We start from the raw sequence: 17383 nt of genomic DNA, 5'->3' as shown, positions 1-17383 counted from the left end.
CCAGTGAAATAAAGTTTAACTTGTAGCTAATTTGGCCTCAGAGTTTTAGATTTGTAGCATCGTTTCATCTCTTATTTACAACTTGAAATATACATTTAATGGCAACGAAACTGTAAAATCAGCAACTTACGTGTTGGACAGTAATAAGCAGAACTACGGAAAGCCGGAGGTTTTGTCGATCCTCCAGTTTCCACCAGTGTTTAAGTCTTCTGCAACTCTTACCGGATCCGTTTGTAAACTCAAAGCTTAATGTCACGTTTTATTATTTTTTTTTAATCAAAGAAAATCTAGATTTGTGCAAAAGTATGAGTGCAATTAGAGGACAAAGGATAAAGTTTGGTTCATTCTGAGCTTCTGTGATGAAATAGTTTACTGTAGTTCAGTATATAGCACTTCTCTTCCCGCGCGCACACACACTCAGCCATTCAGTCCTCACACATTCACACCATCTCTGCACAGCTCACGCTTGGAAGGAAACAAAAACAGGCATGCAGTAAGAAAGGCACTGACACACACGCAGATTGTGTGTGTGTGTGTGTTTAGCACATCTTGCTCTTCTGGATCAATCAGTATTTGGGTAAATTTTCTCTGGCTTCCTCCAATTTGGCAAGAACCCACTGAAAAGAAGTTTGGAAACATAATGAATACAGTTGAAGCAGAAAAACTCAGAGACACTGGCCTCAGTTCTTAAAGATCGAACCGTAAACCTACCTTGGCTACGTCAGCAGTTTCAAAGTTTATGATCTTTCCGAACTCTTTTGCGTGGAAGACTGATTTCACCCTTTCCTGCAGCCGAAGAGTAGATGTTAAAAGAGATATTTAAGGGTGGGGGTGGGGTTGGGGGACAACAACAAAACTCGGAGCAGTCTTTTATACCTTGGCCTCAATCCGAAGTCGACGGCTCTGCACGATTACTGGGTCCTTGGTGAACTCCTCAAACAGATACTGCCACTCGCAGGTCAGCTGACCAAATGTGCCTTTGGTCACGAAAAAGATTCCTCTGGAAAACAGAAGCAACGAAACAAGCTTGTTAAAGCGACAGTGATTTGGCTCACGGGGAGGAAGCGACACACCGGTTGGAGGTCGGGAATACAGACAGAACGTGACAGAAACTCAACACTCCACCAGCAGGAAGTGATGTGTTGGGATGAAAACTGAAAACTTAAAAAAGGTGTTCAGCTTTCCACCAATACCTGAAAGCCATGGCTCTAAGAAATTTAAAAAAGCACTTTTTACATTTGCAATAGTTCACTACCTTTAAAAAATGCTCTGTTTAATAATCCATAAACCTGAGAATCTAGGTTTTAGTGACATCATCACGGTAACAAAAAATCTACTTTGTCTAATTTTATTTTCCATGTTTGTGTTTGGCAGAGAATAAAATGTCTTGCTCTACTGTTTGAAATATGAACCCAGCAATAAAAGAGCTGATTTCCTCCTCGGTCACTCACCTCTTGGTGATCATGAAGAAGTCGGACTTATTGACCTCTGCGTGAGCAAAGTACCTGTACTTGGCAAAACGTCCATTCTCAATTTTCTGAAAGAAGAGAGTTCAAAAGAGAGAGAATACACTCAAAAAAGAAACAAGACTAAAAAGAGTAAACAGGGGTAGTATTCACCAAACGACTGCGAACAGGCAGTCAGTGGAGGATGACCGAATGAACCAGGAGTGAAAAGAAAAACAAACAATGTGATGGTTGGAGAAACAGAAGGGATGAAACACACAAAGGCTTTTTAAAAAGATATAAAGTTTATTGGGACCAACAGTCAAAAGTGCAGTTGATGAAAGGCTTATGAAGAAAAGACTCATGAAGTAAAACTATAATGTTTTGATCATTTTTTTTCATGAAAGGAAAATAATAAAGGATTCCTTCAGTGACAAACAGCCAAAAAAAAAGAACAAAAAAAAAAAAGAGTCAAATAAAAGAAGAAGTAATGAACTGAAATGATGTAAAAACATAAAACAGAAACACACATTCACGTCGTCTTTAAAGCTCTTTGGTTTGTTTAAATATCAACTAACAGTAAATAAGCTAAACAAAACAACAAAACTCCAGCAGACTACAGACAAAGCACCGACGCTACCCTGAAACACGTCTACAGTCACTTCTAGCTGCTTTACTCATCATTCTCATCCTCTGAGGAAGATCTACTCGGTTCACTGACGACCCATCGCCTCTGTGGACATGACAGAAGAGGAGAAGGAAGGTCAGACAGCTGGTTCGCACCCAAACTGCTGCTCTGGACTGGAAGACGTCTGAGCTTTCAGGTAACGCTTCGTTTCATAAAACACACGACATCAGGCACCTGAATCCAGCCCTCCTCCTGTGTTTGAGGTGACTTTTTAAAGCATTAATGAACCGTCCGACCTAATTCGCCTCAATAAGTGTTTAATTCTGTCCACCTGTTTATGACGTAAAAGACTTTTACAGCACTTCATTTTTTATGTGTAAAGCTGCTGAGAGAAACAATTTGAGGAAGATGAGGTGAAAACAACATTGGGGTTGTTCCACGGGGGATGAAGAGTCATTTACAGGTTTGATGAGGATGATGATGGATTGAATGAGTGACATCGATCACACAAACCAGACAGTATTTAGAGACTTTTAGCTGCTAATATCTTATAAAATGAGAACTAAAACTCTTCTGTTCTCTGCAGCCCAACATCATAGGGAGGAATTTGAATTTGTCACTCATTTTCTTTTTTTTAATTCCTACAAAAGATCAGTTTTACTAGCAACCTTGTGTAGTTCTGACCTCCTATTAGCCAACTTAAGTGTTAAGAGATGTAAAGAGAAATTAATGGGCGAATGTGGAGGATGTTTAACAAACAGCTGCTGCGGTCACTTCCTGTGTCTTGTTGGTCCTGCAGTATTTAAGAGCCTTTCAGACAGGAAAATTTGTCAACTTTATATATTTTTACAGCCTTACTAGTACCCAGGGATAGTCAACCCTTTACTCACAAATATTTATTTAGATCAATTTCTTATTTGCTTTAGTTAGTTCTAGCCTAATTTCCTCCCCAAAAAAGTAACACATCACAGGGCACAAAACAAAAAATTATATCTGGATAAAACTGGTTGCCTGGTGCCTGGTGAATAAGTGTTAATGCAACTAAAAGAAAGCAAAATAAAAATTATAAATTAAGCCTGAGGTAAAATGATTTGCTGAGCTGATTTTCCTCTAAAGAAAACCCCGAAAAGGTCATAAAAAATAAAACATATCGGTGAGTTTTAATGTTTGAAACGTTCCAGCCTGTTCTTACCTGCAGCATCTGGCTGCCGATGCCCTCCTTCTCTTTATACGGCCGTATGACGCCGTCCTCGTGGATGAAGCGAGGAGGACGTAGAGATATGACGTCTTGCGAGGTCTCTGTCACCCTAAAAAACAAGACGACGCAAACACCGACATGAATCATGAGGAGCCGACTCCTGAAGGATACAACATACAACTCAAGTTTTCCTGCAGAAAGACTTTTGAACCTGAGGAGCTTGGCACCAACAGCTACACAAAGACACAACAGACACACCTGTGTGTGTCTGTACACACACACGGGTGCAGCACAGACAGAAATGACCGTACCTCTTGATTCCCTGGAAGGCGTTGTTGGCCATGTCTATAATGCCTCCTGTAGGCCGAGCGACAGCCCCAACCAAACCTTTGCCGACACCTTTAAAGAAGCCCGCCGCGCCCTCCTTTTGGGCTCCTGCACAAAAACACAACATTTAGTTGGACGTTTCTATAGCTGGTGTCAAGTTTTATCTACGAGGCGGTCCATCTCAACACACCTTTAATAGGTTTGGTAACAATCCCTGTGATTCCACTGACAAATCCCTAAAAAACACACACCCAAACATCAAAATAAAACCAAACAAACTGCTTATATCAGAACAGTGCATTCGATTTTTGTTTCGTTTTGCTGACAAACACAAAATAGATGAATAAAAACAGTGCAAACGCACAGAAACGAGTCCTTTTCCACCCCTGGTCAGGCCCTCTCTGAGGCCACTGGGTTGCTTGTTCATGGTTTCTCGTCTCTTCTTCTGATACTCCTCATCCATGGTGATTGCAGCCACGCCTTTCGCCATGGCACTTGTTATTCTGGAGGCTGCACCTGCTAACCCCCCTGCACAAAACAACCACAAAGGTTCCTACGTTACGTACAACTCTTTTGTTTTTATAGTGCCACATTCCTAGCTGTCATAATGCTTTTGCTATTGTTATCCTTTTTTCCCCTCTCAAACTATGTCTTAGGACATTTTTCTTCAATTGTGAAAGAATAACACTTTTTAAAAACACAAAGATTTGTTGCTTTAGATCTCATCCACAGGTTTTAAGATCTTCTTGTTCCCTTGTGAGATGAAGACCATCTTCTCCTTACCCACAGCTCCTCCAACCAGAGCTTTTACACCCAGAGCCATTCCTTCAACAAACTCCTCAGGACCCTGGATAGCTCCCTGAAAACCAAATAAACACTTTAACATAAAGAAGAAACCAAGACAGTTTTAAGATGACAAAGCTTTAGGAGGACTTTTAACTTAAACTGATGCTGATTATTATCTCAATAAAACATTTAAAGTATTTAATATATTTTAATCACTTCTCACAATCTCCTGAGTCCTTGAACTACAGAAAGAAACAGAATAATGTAGAACCACTGAATGAAAAGTAAAAACTATTTTGTGATTTTCTGCTAAAACATTGTCACAACAGAGAAAGTGCAGGTTTACTAATGATGGCTGAGCTTCTGCAAACCCAAAAACAAGACATCTTGTAACTTCAAAAAGAAAAACACCATCTTGGCACGTGTGCTTTCTCCACTGTGACGAGTCAGAACGTCTCCAGAGATGATTTCTTTTCTTGTGTGTTGCATTTTTTGCTTTTACCTGATAGGGTTCATAGAAGAAAGCCTCTACACCCTCTGACAATCCTCTTATCAGCCCAAAGGGGTTTCCAAGCACATCCAGACCGAGCACAAGCACATACATCTGCTTAATAGCCTGAAATATAGACATACAGAGAAGCTGGAGTGCCACTGTCTGTGCTGACTTTGTTTTTTTCTGTACTTTATGGATACAAGGAAAGAAAAAAATCAATTGAAAATGAAGACAAAACAAACCAAATATGTGGTAAAGGGCTTTAGCAGCAAACTTTTAAAGTGAAAAAAAGGCAAGCTTTCATTTTATTTTATTTTTCTAAAGTAATGCTTTAACATGCAGATAAAAAAAGGCTGATGGAAATATGGCCGATCAGTGCATCACCTGCTTAGAATAATGTCTGATGACCTCCCACTGCAGCTGCTGAGTCGTACAGAACTGGAAGGTCAACTCGAAGAAGGCCAGTCTGAAACAAACAGATTCAGTCAGGTCGCATCAAACAACTTAATACAGAAAACAAGAACGTTGATGTGTGTAGATACGGTATGTGGGCCTCGTTCTTACTTGAAGACAATGTCTTGCACGTCGGTGAGAGACGCTCCGATGCTTTTCAGCAGCAGGTTGAGGGACTGGATGGGGATGAGTTCTTTCTCTCGCTTCTCTTTCAAGCCGTCCTCTCCTCCCGTGCTCAGTGAGAAACTCAAATGCAGCTAAAAAATAATAAAAAAAAACAAAAAAACAAAAACACGTATTACCACATTTCCAATAAAATATGCACCGCAACTTGTGTTTGTAACTAGATATTAATGTTGCTTTATTCTTGCTTTTTCAGCTCATATAATAACTATGGATGAGAATTTTACAACAGCTTAGGAAATTTGATTTTTATATTTCTAAACAATAGCATTTATAGTTTGTTCCTGGATATTACACACCTTGATGGGGGAAATGTGGAAGTACTCATAGAGACTGATAGGAGATGTATCGGCAGTGGAGACATGATTTAGTTGTGTCTTTATGTACTCCACGTCCTTCATAAACTGCTCAACCTGGAAAAGATCGCAAACACAAACACATAGAATCACAAAGAACAAAAAGAGTTGAGTTTATAGACATAGAAATCCTTTATTCCAAGTTCTGATCAAATTAAAGGGTGTGTTAGATGTACTGCTGACCTCCTGTTCTGAGGTCAGGATGCTGCCATTCTCCGGAGTAATAAAGTCCAGGATGGCATATAGGAAGCCCAGATCGAGCTTCAGATTCATCTCCTGAATCAACACTTTGAAGTACCTGGAGGGGAGCAGAGGTTTTACGGTACTTGGAAGTAAAAGGGTGAAAATGTTGCAGATGTTTGGGAATAAATGGGACAACTGGATGTCATTCAAATATAGGAAACTGGTGCATTTCTATTTAATCTTGTCTTAAATAAACAGAAAGTAATGAACATCTCATAAAAAGTGGAATGCGTGGATAAAAGGAGTAAATATTTACTTGATGCGAGAGATGTCAGAGTGTCCCGCAGCTCTGGTAACAATGCTGATATCAGTAAGAGGTTTAGGTTCTGCAGCAACAATGGAAATACAATTATTTAACAAACTGTATACTAAAAGAAGGTTATGATAAAGAAGAAATACAGACAGAACGTCAAACATACCTGAATCCATAGTAACTGACTTCGGCAGCTTTACGGGGTAAAAAACGTAAGGAAAGATGGCTCCTGGCAGCTGATTCTGAATCTGCAGAAAGAAAGGATGCGTCTTCAGAACTAATCTTTGGATAAAAACAAACTCTGATCCAAAATAAGAAAATAAGAGCTAGAAGCTTCCCAGCAGCAGAAGACAGGTTTCATTTCTTAAAGGGCCAGTATCATTTTCACTTTTTTTTTTTTTTTTTTTTTTTTTACATAGCAAGCAGTTGTTTGCTTCTGATTTACAGTTTAAAATACACGTTTTAAAGCTGATGGCAGATAAATATAAGAATTTCTGTAAACCTGTATGCGGTGGATTTGGACTCGGTAGGTTTTCTGTCGTGGTGAGACGCTGTACTCCACCTTCACTCCAGGCAGGAAGTGCCTCCTGATCGGAGCGTCCACTGGCTGATGCATTTTCATATTCATGCCATTAGGTGTGAAGGACACCTGGAAGATTAAAAAAACAACAACAAAACAAACATCATGTTTTGGTTTTTAACTACAGCCAACCAACTTTTAACGTTCGACCAAATGATTTTATCTCTTAATAATTAACAGATAAAACTGGGCTGCGACCTGAAAGTTGTTCTCCAGTTCAACAGTGTGCTCCTCACTGGGCCCAGACTCCATGTACTCCATGTACTTTGTCTCCAACAGCTCAGTTTCTTTAGTGCTCAGAGCTTTCCATCGACTCTTCTTCTTAGGCTTAAACTCCCAAACAAAATTAGAGCTTAACGAGACGAAAGAGAAAAAAAATAAAGCAGGTTTAGTTTCATAAAGTCGGGAATAAACGACTTGTGGTTAAAGAGTTAAACTAATATTTAACACTTCAACCTGGCTGGGTTTCCTACATCTCTTATTTTTATAGTTTTTTTTAAATGGCACTTAATTACAAACACTCTGTTGAGGGATGATTCAAATGACAAAACATTCAGATGAACAACAAGTTTAAGATCTAAAACAAACACCAAGCAGCAAGTTTTTAATCAAATAAGGCCTGAAGGGTTTTGTTTTTTTTGTCACGGCAACATCAAGTTGTAAATGTGACGTTTAATTTACTGTTTGCACAAAATTAAAGAGCACCTTGTGATTCCAATATAGGAAACCTCCTGGCTGTTGGCGTTGTTGACCAGAGACACGCCCATACTCTGCAGCGACAGGATGATTTCCTGTTCAGCCAGCTGCACCTTTTCATTGTCACACAGCAGCTTGTAGATCTGTTGATCCTCGGTGAACAGCACAACACGCTGGAGACCTTTTCATTAAAAACAGCAACAAGAAAAACTTGATTTAAGCCTTTGGAACAGTAAGAAATCGATGGGAATTCAAAGACGAACACAAGTTAGAATGGAGCTAGCTGAATCATTTGCAGCCAAGTTAGAAACCAGTTGTATAAACTTTACTTAGTCACCACGAGAACAAACATAGAAACTGTGAACATCATTTTATGTCAATATAAAATGAAAGAATCCAAGAGATCTGGACATTTCAAGATTCTTCAACTTTACCTTCGAAAAAAGAAATGACAAACAGCCTTCCCTCCTTGTTTATGTCTTCACGCAGGTCCTTAAAATGCAAGAAAAGATAAACAGTTGATGTCAAAAATCCATCAAATTTCATTTAGCCTATTCCAACATCCTAAAGGAGCAACTTTAGCTACAGAACACCCATTCTGTTTCAATGTAATGTCCTGAAGAAAAGGTCTACGTACGAGAAAACAACCTGAGCTTTAGGGTAAGAACTTCCAGTAAACTACAGCTTTTCATCGTTCTAACTCAGGTGAAGTACCTCCTCATTATTCAGCTTCCCAGTGTAACCGCTACACCTCCAGCAAAGCTCTCGGGATCCAGTGGGCTTATTCCAGGTGTAGTACACGGCTTTCCCAGCCTCCAGCTCCTCGGACTCTGCCTCCACCTGAGAGCTGAATGGGGTCAAAGGCATTTCAGCAACCGTTAGTTAGAACTGAAACATTGCTGAAAATAACGAGAAGAGGCGGCGCGAGAAGCAGGAGACAACTTTGCAGAACCCATCCACCCAAAATAAAACAGGCATATATAAAAATTAACAGTTTTAAACAAACTGAGCAGCTAAAAGAGAAATATGACAGAACCGTACATCAAATGTTCCCAGTGTCTTTCCTGAAAAGGAAAGTTTAGCGTAGGCATCACTAGTTCACACCAGGACTAATCCTAATTCAGGGGAAAACAAAGCACACACACACAGGAAAATGAAAATACGGCAGCCAGTCTACAAACGGAGAGCTGGAAAAAAAAGGAGTCCTGCTCAATGCAACAGTGATGCTGGAAAGAGAAAGAGTCAAATCTTTGACAGAATCCCATCAAGTCGGCAGCAAGATATTTCTACAAGCAAAGAAGAAGAAAAGAGGTTACAGGATCCCAACTCTAACAGCTGTACATGTATAACCTGCTCCTTTTAAAATATTACAAAGTAATAAAAAACAAAATGAGGATAATATAGTAGCTAATGCAACATAAGGTGCTTGTGTAGAAAAACAAAAACTGTGTGTCACTTTAGAGGGAGCAGATTAGACAAAGTCAGAGCTCTTCTACCAGGACTCTTCAGCTGACCACGCTCTGCGCTCAAAAGTGTTGACCCCTCAAAGCCACGGTGACTTTAAATGTTACACAGGTTCATAGTTCTTTGATTTGTCATTGGTGCATGTCTGTCCTCAGTACTTGGTTTTTACTTGGATCTGTTTTTTTAGGCAAAATAATGTTTGTCCACATAGTGCCCTCAGCTGTTCATTAAGCTGTTTAAATCCTTTAAATAAACTGCTCAGCAGTTTCTGTACAATATATGCAGGTCATTTCTTATGACTTCTGCATTCCTGCTAATTTACTGATACGTATTCATGGTTACTTTTGAGTGTGTTTCATCCATGTAGAGTGGATGATATACATTTTATGGGTTTGTTATTTCCTGTTCCCACTCGTTCTCCCACAGTTGTATCCTGAGTTCAGAGCGTGTCAGAAGAGTTTCTACTTTTCGTATTTTTCTACCTGTCCTCCTCCGACGAGAAGGAAAGGTCGAGCAGCTCTTCAGCCACCCACGTGGTTTCCCTTCGAGGGCTGCATGACCCACACAAGACACAAACACAACACAAATCGCAAATCAGAAAAAAAAACCAAACACTGTTACTTGTTATTTACCAGACTGTTTAGGGCTGCTGCAAAAACAAACAAAATAAATATAGCAGTTTTGTTAATCAAACATGCAAAACCCATAAATGCAATGCAAACTTGAATACTGTACACCAAGAACTCCAAGATCCTACAATTTGGGGTTGGCTGACTTCAATCAGAAAACCCCCACAAGACAAAAACACTAAAAACAAAAGACTACAGTTCAGGTGGAAGAACTGTAGTCCTTCAGTGAGAAGCTCTGAAGTTCAGTCTCCATCAGCTGCACTCCTCGGTGTTTGTGTGAGAGTGACGTATCCAATAATGAGCACAGCATAAAGTTTGTTATTGGCTGAACAAAAGTCATTACAAAATGACTTGTTGAACCTTGAAGTTAAACTTCTTAGTTGTGTGTTCCTTTCCACTCCAGACTGTGGATACGCTCAGACATACACAACAAGGAGCTTCATCTACTACTCTGAGAAAAAAAAAGAAAAAGCCACGACTTTATGCATTAAGTCTGTGCATGGAGACGAGCATTTCCAGCAGAACAAAATCCACTCATCGTGAGAAACTTGTGTCAACACCAACTATGGACAAAATTCCTCGTCTGCATGCAGAAAAACAGCTTTAAAGACAGGATTTACAGAAAATCAATGGTCCACTGTAAGCGCTGTAATACATTTTCAAAGTAAAAAATAAAAAATCTGCAGTGAGCAGATCCTAAGTAAGAACTATTTAATGCAACCAGTTTCAGCATTTTGTGTTCTGATTGTGTAGGTACTGACATAAGAAGAAAACGGTTTCTCTCATCCTAACCGTCGAGTCTGTTTCCTTACCTCTGATTGAACTGAAGAGTTTGATCTTTGGTATGATTGATGATGAGGAAGGGGGCTGCACCATCATGGTACTCGGAGAATCGAATTGTGGCTGAGTGCTCTGACCGATTCACATCTACAATAATGCCACCCACCTAAACACACAAACAAAAAAAGATTTAAAACAAGATTTGTAAAGATTAAATGAGCGTTACCTCCGTGTGTGTCTACTCACAGATTTGTCCAGGTGAAGCAGCAGGCAGTTCTCAGGTCGCGTGAAGTCGATAGTCTGTGGAGGCGCTAAACATCCTTCAACTTTGATCTTCAGCCGCTTGGTGTCGTTCTCAGGCCAGAATGGAACAGCGGACTAAAACCCAATCAAACAAACACCTGTGAGTAAACATAACTGGCTATTTCTCTTTGGAAAATAAGATTCAAAACAAATCCTGATTTCATATTTTTGCTGTGGCACAGGCAGGTAATAACCAGTCAGCTCACTTGTTTTGTGCTGAACTGGATCATAGAATAAGTAATAAAATCTGTTACATTTCTTTGATCTGACAATAAAGTTGTGGATGTTTAAGCTTCTATTCCTGAAAATATTACAGTCCTAACAGAATTTTAGCAGCTGCATACAAAACTAGAGATTACCTTAATAAACTTAAACACATAAGTTGCAAATCAGAGAATGAAACAGATTATTCTTTTTATATTAGAACTACTGAATGAAAAGTAAAAGTCAGACTCTTATGTGTGAATGTTTATTAATGGTTTACTGATGGAGTTTGGCAGGAGATAAACTATGATCCATCCTTTAACCTTAGGTGGAAACCCCTCCTGACACCCACCCAAAGTTATCAAATAATTGGCTGATTGTTTGTGAAGGGTATTCTTCGTATATTACAGAAACCTATCTTTCTTTACAAAACATCAAAATCTGTATTTGTTTATATTTTCTAAATGCAAACTGTTAGGTAAAAGACATTAAAACTGGTTTCCTCTGCATTTGTATCCGGTAAATAAAGGTTAAACATCAAATTCAGACTTTAAATTTTTGTTACATTTTAGAAAACTTCACTTTTGAGAAAGTGGAATGTGTGCATGCGGAGACATATACTGCAGATGCGGAGAACGTGGTTCAGTTCGGACCTGTTCGGGTTCTGCCTCAGTCCAGCTATTCTGCCCCTCTTCACAGATGAAGACTCGGTGCTTGGTTCTGTTGACCAGCATGTAAAATGGCACAAAGGTCACGATGCGAGTGAGACTGAAACTGGTCGCCTCGATCTTCACGCCAACCTTAGAGCAGAAAGCACAAAAACACAACAACCAATGATAACACACTTCTTGTGTACATATAAGTCTTTTAAGTTCTTCTGTAAAAAGGCAGATTCTTTGCATGAATTATTTTGGAGGGGAGCAAATATTTTAAAGACTTACTAGATAATCTTTGTATCTGCCTTTACATTTCACATCTCCGTGGCTGCCAACTGTGTCCAGAGAGAAATCGTCTGATAGGTCACTGTCTGAGATCATCAGTCGAACCTGCAGGTAGACAAGAATGAGAAATAATAATATTAATAATAATAAAAATCTTTCAAGATGGCTGAGCAGTCCATTGTAGCATAGTGAAAGTGGGATGCAGTGTTTTGTTTATTTGTTTTGAATTTAACTGAAAATTCTCTCAAATACTTTATTTTTCAATTCAAAAAGGCAGAAGGCTTTAAAATGCTTTACGTTTTATTTAACATAAGCAGAATTAACAAATCAAAGAAAAACAAACTATTTGACAAATGAAGGGCGGACTGTGCAAGAAGAGCACGTAAATAAACAACCTTGTGATAAATGTGCTCTTACCTTATTGTTTTGCAGAAAGTTGCGAGGCTTGAAGGAGAAAAGCAGGGGCATGTCGTAGTCTAACGGGTGTTTACGGTGGATGTCGTCTGCCTTGTACTGCAGCAGCCTGCCTGTTTTATTCACCATCCAGTATGGAGAGTGGATGGCGATAACCGTCTGCCCTGGATTGTATTTAACATGAACTGCTATGTCCAACTCAGCCCTCTTCCTCTCAGTCCCTTCGCCGTCATCTTCATCGTCCTCTCGCAGAGACTGGAACACAATGAAGGTGATTTCCTCCTGTTCGCTCTGGAGACTGTAAGACAAGATTAATTCTTTTATTTTTGCCATGTACTCCTAGACAAGTATACAGCCATCATTTTGGAAGCAGAATAACAAAAAAAAGGGAATATAAAAACATTCCGAATGTTTAAGATGTAAGTTCTACCTGTATTCAGAAGACCAGTCCTGAGCCAAATAATCCACTAGGCGAAGATCGAGTTTCGACTTATTGATGACAGCAGTGAGGAGCTGAGCAGAGTGGCCTGGATTCAGAGTAACCTCAGGGGCAGAAACCCCATTCTCCTGTTAACCAACAGCCAGAGAGAAACAATAATAGTTTGAGAAGAGGACTGAGAAAGGAAAATGCAGCTTCTGTAGACGAGCACTGCTTTATTTAATTTAATGTTGTATGGTACTTTAGTACTGCTTTCAGTTCATGTCAACTTTGTAAAAAGTTTTTTTTTTCAATTTTGATTTATGAAGTTATTGATGCACATGAGCCTTTAAAACTGTATGCATTAACATTTATAACGTGAAGGAAAGCATTAAAAAGCAGTGTGTTGCTAATCGTCCAATTTTTCAACACTATAATTTCACAACTTTCAGGAATTGTAATTTTCTAGTGGTTGTATTTTTTTTTAAGTAAAATTGACACTACACTATGCAATGTGATGTACTGTTCTGAAATACAGCTTTGTTTTATAAATCAGCTGTCTGAATTACATCAGTACTTCATTTATGCATGATTATGAGCAGAGTTAAATGACACTTTATGGGGAGCTTTATTCACTTTTTATGGACAGTGTATGGCTGTTACATGGAAACGTTTATGTTTTTTTTCATGTCAACGAGTCATAACCCACATGATTGGTGATCACCACGCACATCTCACCTTCAGTTTGTAGGTGACGGGGTGAGGCAGCAGGTTGCGCAGAAGCACAGGAGGCCAGAGGTGAAGCACAATAGGCCAGTCATAGAGATCCCCGACTTCCCCGGTGTATTTGAACGTCAAAGCTTCCTTCAATGGCACAAAATTGACCAGCATCACACCACCCTGATCCCCACAGCGACGGCAGGTTGATGTCTGCAACTCTAGGTTGCAGACATCCTCGTAACTGAAGTCCCCTGACATCTCAAACTCCTGATCATCAGCTCCGTCGTCTGTTATCGGCTGAATGTTCAGTTCGGACCTGAGGGGGGCAGCAAAGAGCAGGAAAAACATGAGGAGCTGTTTGATTAGGGAAGAAACAAATCAGTCAAATGAGTGCATAACTACAGCCTTATTTCGTCACTCACCTGTATGAGTCTAAAGGCACACAAAACTCCTCAGTAGGATCAGCTATACCCAGACATTCTGATCCCTCAAAAACTTTAAATGGTATCAGGAAATGATTGATAATCTGCAAAAAAAAAGAAGAAAATAAATCTCTGGCAATGTGTGCTTGGAGATATGCATTTCAAAAACACTTACATTCATTTAGGTGAGCAAAGGAAAATTGAAGAAATGCTATAAAGTTATGTTTAGTGCAACCTCGCATAATGCTCAAAGACAGTATAAAACTAATAAAAAAAAAAGAATGTGTGTAAGATAATCAGTGGTGTACCTGGAAAGGAGAGCGGATCTTGATGTACTTGCTGCCCTCCATGGAGGAAACCTGGCAAACCAGGAAACGAGTGACTCCCGACTCTCTGTGCATGACGCTGTACATCCCACTGCCCACTTTGATCAGGGGGATCACACTGGCTGAGGTGTGGCCCTCTGGAGCTGAAAAAAAAAGAGCAGAAAATACAGTCTGAGAGAAACTGACATCACAACAAACAGATTTTTGCAGGAAACTAAAAACTGGATTTAAGATGAACTAGTTAAGGATAAAGAAGTGAAAGTTGATAAAGAAGATAAAGAAGTGCAACTTACTGGGCTGTATGTAGAAATCTTTTTCGCTCAGCGAGGTCATTGCTGAGAACTGATCATTGTCTGTTGTCGAATAGTCCATCTCGAAGGTTTCGCCAACCTGCAAGTTCACTGTGTGGTTGTTGGCGCCCTCCTTCTTGATTGGAGAAAACATGTCACTGTGGCGGACGGATACTGGAAGTCCCAGCCTGTTTTTCACAACAAATGGAGCTTCGTCCTTTTGAGAACACTCTGTGCTCTGTTTGGCAGCTTCTGCAAATGCCTGAAGAAAACCAAAAGACACATCCATGGTATACATCGCTACACATCTTTAAAGAGGTACTTTCAGCAAAAAAAGAAAAAAGAAAAAGAGTGTCTTACTGTGCCGAGGTTACTCAGCATGGTCAGCCCACATTTGGACAGTGTGATGTTAAGCTGGTCTTTACTCCGAATTGAAATCGCTGTCTTATAGTCTGGGACATTGCCATCTATTTCATCTGAAAAACCAGATTTATTCACTGGCTTCTTTTTCATCTGGGTAAAGAACAATAAATTGTTAGACATATATGTATTTATATGTGCATGTGTAAGCACACCATGTCCAAGTATCTTCACACTACCTTTAATTCCAGTGTCCACGGTCTGAAACCATCGCCTGTTTCATCCTCTAGGGGCTCCACCAGTGGCTCCCACACTCCCACCATCTCATTATAATAATGCACCTAAAAACAAAGAAAACACAACTTACAGATTCTACGGTAGCATGAGTTCATAAACAGTGAAAAAGTAAAATATGAGACGGATGAAAGCAAAAACTAGAGTGAAATTGAAACAGTTTCTTTTTTTACCTCCAGGTTGAGTTCACTGTGTAAGTTAATGAGTGTGGACCAGTTTTTCACATCTCCATGGAAGGAGGACTTGGCCAGGAGCATGGGGACGGTGCGATGTCCCACTCCAGCCTCCAGGGCCAGACAGATGGATTTTATGTTGACCTGCAGTCACAGAGACAGAGATAAATAAATAAAATGTAAAAAAAATTATAGGCAATTTGATAGGATAAATCATTTGTTTATTATCATTTGAATCATACTGAGGTTAAGCACCTTTAAGGACTCTCCTTGGGGAATCAGTGGGGTCAGTGACTTTGTGTCCTCATCTCCCTCCTCTTCCAAGAACCAAAGTTTGAGCTCCTTCCAGCCTCGTTTCTCCCAAAGATCCAGAGGAACAGGACTGTCCTGCTCCTCAGGAGTCTCCGCTGTGGGGGTCAGCGCTGACTGGATGGTAATCACAGTGTTGATGATGACAGGAGATACCTGGGAGGAGAGTCACACAGCAGGCTGAAAGTTCAAAACTGATCCCTCAGCCTACTTTCTTAAACACTTAATTAATGCCAAATGTTCCATAAAAACATATTTGAAAGATTTTCCATTATGGAAAAGGTTGATGTTCACTAACAAATAAAGCCGATTTAAAAAGTCTGACTTGCCAACAAGGAATTTACATGAAACATCTGGATTTGAGGAAGAAAATATGTGAAAGTGTAGTAATAATACAACAAATACCTTCAATGAGAGGGTGTTGATGGAGACCTCCATGGCCTGAGGGACAGTTGGAGACTGAGTACTCTTAAAGAACACCTGACATGGCTGCAGGAGGGTGGTCACATTATTTTTCCTCTTCTCTCTTAAGAAGGGGCACACCATAACCTACAAAGATAAAAAAATAATAATATTCTGAGATGTTTTTTTTTTTCTCCCCCATCTGTGTTTCAGTGTAGCAGGTTTAAAACTTAAACCTTTAGGTCCTTGATGGCGGCACTCATCAGTGACCCCTCGGCACCACTTTTCATCAGCAGTTCACACTGCGTGGTCATCACCAGGGTGGGCGCATCAGCACGAGTCAGATCAGCCACGAACACAATTTCTGGGTTACGCACCACAACGTTCATCTCAGTCTTTGACACCGGAGCTGGAGATGTACCTGAAAGGAGCAAAATAATTTAAAAAAAAAAAAAAAACAGTTATTGCCATCAGATAGATTACTTAAACAGACTAAAATCAAACAGACTATGAATAAAATCTTGCAGATTTGAAGGTTTGATTTGGATCATTTTCATATTTTAGATAAATAGGGTTTGAATTGGCTAAATCACACAATAATAGGATCAAATTGTATTTGAAAAGACCAACTCACTGGAGTCTTTAGAGGTCACAGAGGAGTTAATGTTCTTTTTCTCTCCAGCTCCAGTATTGTTTTTAGGCTGTGCCCCCTGAGCAAAGCCCTGCTGGGTGGCTTTAAGAAAGATGTCAGCCACAGTGAGCAGAAACTCCATGCTGGCACACAGGTACACATCCTGCACCAGTGTGTCTAAAGTGGTGCCATCATGTCCCTGACGGTAGTTCACCTCCACCATCATGTTCTGCTCTGCACCTGGCCGCATTGCCATCATCCTGGAAGAATTAAAAAAAACATGATTCCTCCTTAATTCCTTGTTTTTACCTCCAAACAAAGAAAATCATGACCAGGTTTTGCTACGGGTAAGACTCATAAGTGCATAACTAAAAAAAGATTATCTCTTTAAAGGCTTCCGTCTCAAACCTTGGGGTGACCATCTTTATTTTGGGTCTCTTATCATCAAGAAGGCACATAGTGAGTCGGACCGAGGCCTTCATGGAGCTGTCGGAGTACATGTAGACAGACGTGGAGATGGTACCCAGAGTAAATTCTGCCAGCTTCAGCTGCTCATCATGCAGGTCTAAGAGCTGTATCTATTAAAACACAACAAACAAGAATGTAACTCACAGATTAAAGAAGAACCGTCATATATGATCAGTTTGTGCCTGTATTTGCGT

The 17383-nt window shown here is 39.9% G+C and overlaps 1 protein-coding gene across 3 annotated transcripts in view; it reads right to left on the bottom strand.

Moving 5' to 3' along the window:
- Positions 1 to 215: 215 nt before the first annotated feature.
- The window catches only part of vps13a (vacuolar protein sorting 13 homolog A), a 31571-nt gene continuing 14403 nt past the window's right edge, over positions 216 to 17383 (bottom strand). The window contains exons 37-76 of one of the 3 annotated variants that reach the window (XM_017413810.3): positions 17130 to 17299; positions 16725 to 16981; positions 16327 to 16511; positions 16094 to 16237; positions 15635 to 15844; positions 15380 to 15523; positions 15152 to 15253; positions 14913 to 15065; positions 14556 to 14814; positions 14245 to 14405; positions 13937 to 14040; positions 13533 to 13830; positions 12807 to 12943; positions 12380 to 12674; positions 11963 to 12067; positions 11675 to 11821; positions 10761 to 10892; positions 10547 to 10680; positions 9588 to 9656; positions 8356 to 8488; positions 8076 to 8133; positions 7651 to 7822; positions 7144 to 7297; positions 6868 to 7014; positions 6532 to 6613; positions 6369 to 6438; positions 6053 to 6167; positions 5813 to 5926; positions 5442 to 5587; positions 5262 to 5343; positions 4887 to 5000; positions 4382 to 4457; positions 3963 to 4126; positions 3789 to 3834; positions 3583 to 3706; positions 3266 to 3380; positions 1452 to 1537; positions 877 to 1000; positions 712 to 786; positions 216 to 617 (exon numbers count right to left, since the gene is read on the bottom strand). In XM_017413810.3, the coding sequence (XP_017269299.1) occupies positions 567 to 617; positions 712 to 786; positions 877 to 1000; positions 1452 to 1537; positions 3266 to 3380; positions 3583 to 3706; positions 3789 to 3834; positions 3963 to 4126; positions 4382 to 4457; positions 4887 to 5000; positions 5262 to 5343; positions 5442 to 5587; positions 5813 to 5926; positions 6053 to 6167; positions 6369 to 6438; positions 6532 to 6613; positions 6868 to 7014; positions 7144 to 7297; positions 7651 to 7822; positions 8076 to 8133; positions 8356 to 8488; positions 9588 to 9656; positions 10547 to 10680; positions 10761 to 10892; positions 11675 to 11821; positions 11963 to 12067; positions 12380 to 12674; positions 12807 to 12943; positions 13533 to 13830; positions 13937 to 14040; positions 14245 to 14405; positions 14556 to 14814; positions 14913 to 15065; positions 15152 to 15253; positions 15380 to 15523; positions 15635 to 15844; positions 16094 to 16237; positions 16327 to 16511; positions 16725 to 16981; positions 17130 to 17299 (5454 nt within the window). In that variant the 3' untranslated portion in view covers positions 216 to 566. Of the gene's footprint in view, positions 618 to 711; positions 787 to 876; positions 1001 to 1451; positions 1538 to 1731; positions 2179 to 3265; positions 3381 to 3582; positions 3707 to 3788; positions 3835 to 3962; positions 4127 to 4381; positions 4458 to 4886; positions 5001 to 5261; positions 5344 to 5441; positions 5588 to 5812; positions 5927 to 6052; positions 6168 to 6368; positions 6439 to 6531; positions 6614 to 6867; positions 7015 to 7143; positions 7298 to 7650; positions 7823 to 8075; positions 8134 to 8355; positions 8489 to 9587; positions 9657 to 10546; positions 10681 to 10760; positions 10893 to 11674; positions 11822 to 11962; positions 12068 to 12379; positions 12675 to 12806; positions 12944 to 13532; positions 13831 to 13936; positions 14041 to 14244; positions 14406 to 14555; positions 14815 to 14912; positions 15066 to 15151; positions 15254 to 15379; positions 15524 to 15634; positions 15845 to 16093; positions 16238 to 16326; positions 16512 to 16724; positions 16982 to 17129; positions 17300 to 17383 lie in introns of those variants that run through there. The other 2 variants (XM_017413811.3, XM_017413812.3) reach the window with 2 other exon arrangements.

This window comes from Kryptolebias marmoratus, linkage group LG1, assembly GCF_001649575.2.
Source record: "Kryptolebias marmoratus isolate JLee-2015 linkage group LG1, ASM164957v2, whole genome shotgun sequence".
NCBI lineage: Eukaryota > Metazoa > Chordata > Actinopteri > Cyprinodontiformes > Rivulidae > Kryptolebias > Kryptolebias marmoratus.
The sequence above is the reverse complement of the archived record's forward strand: the minus strand, read 5'-3'. Positions and strand labels throughout refer to the sequence as shown.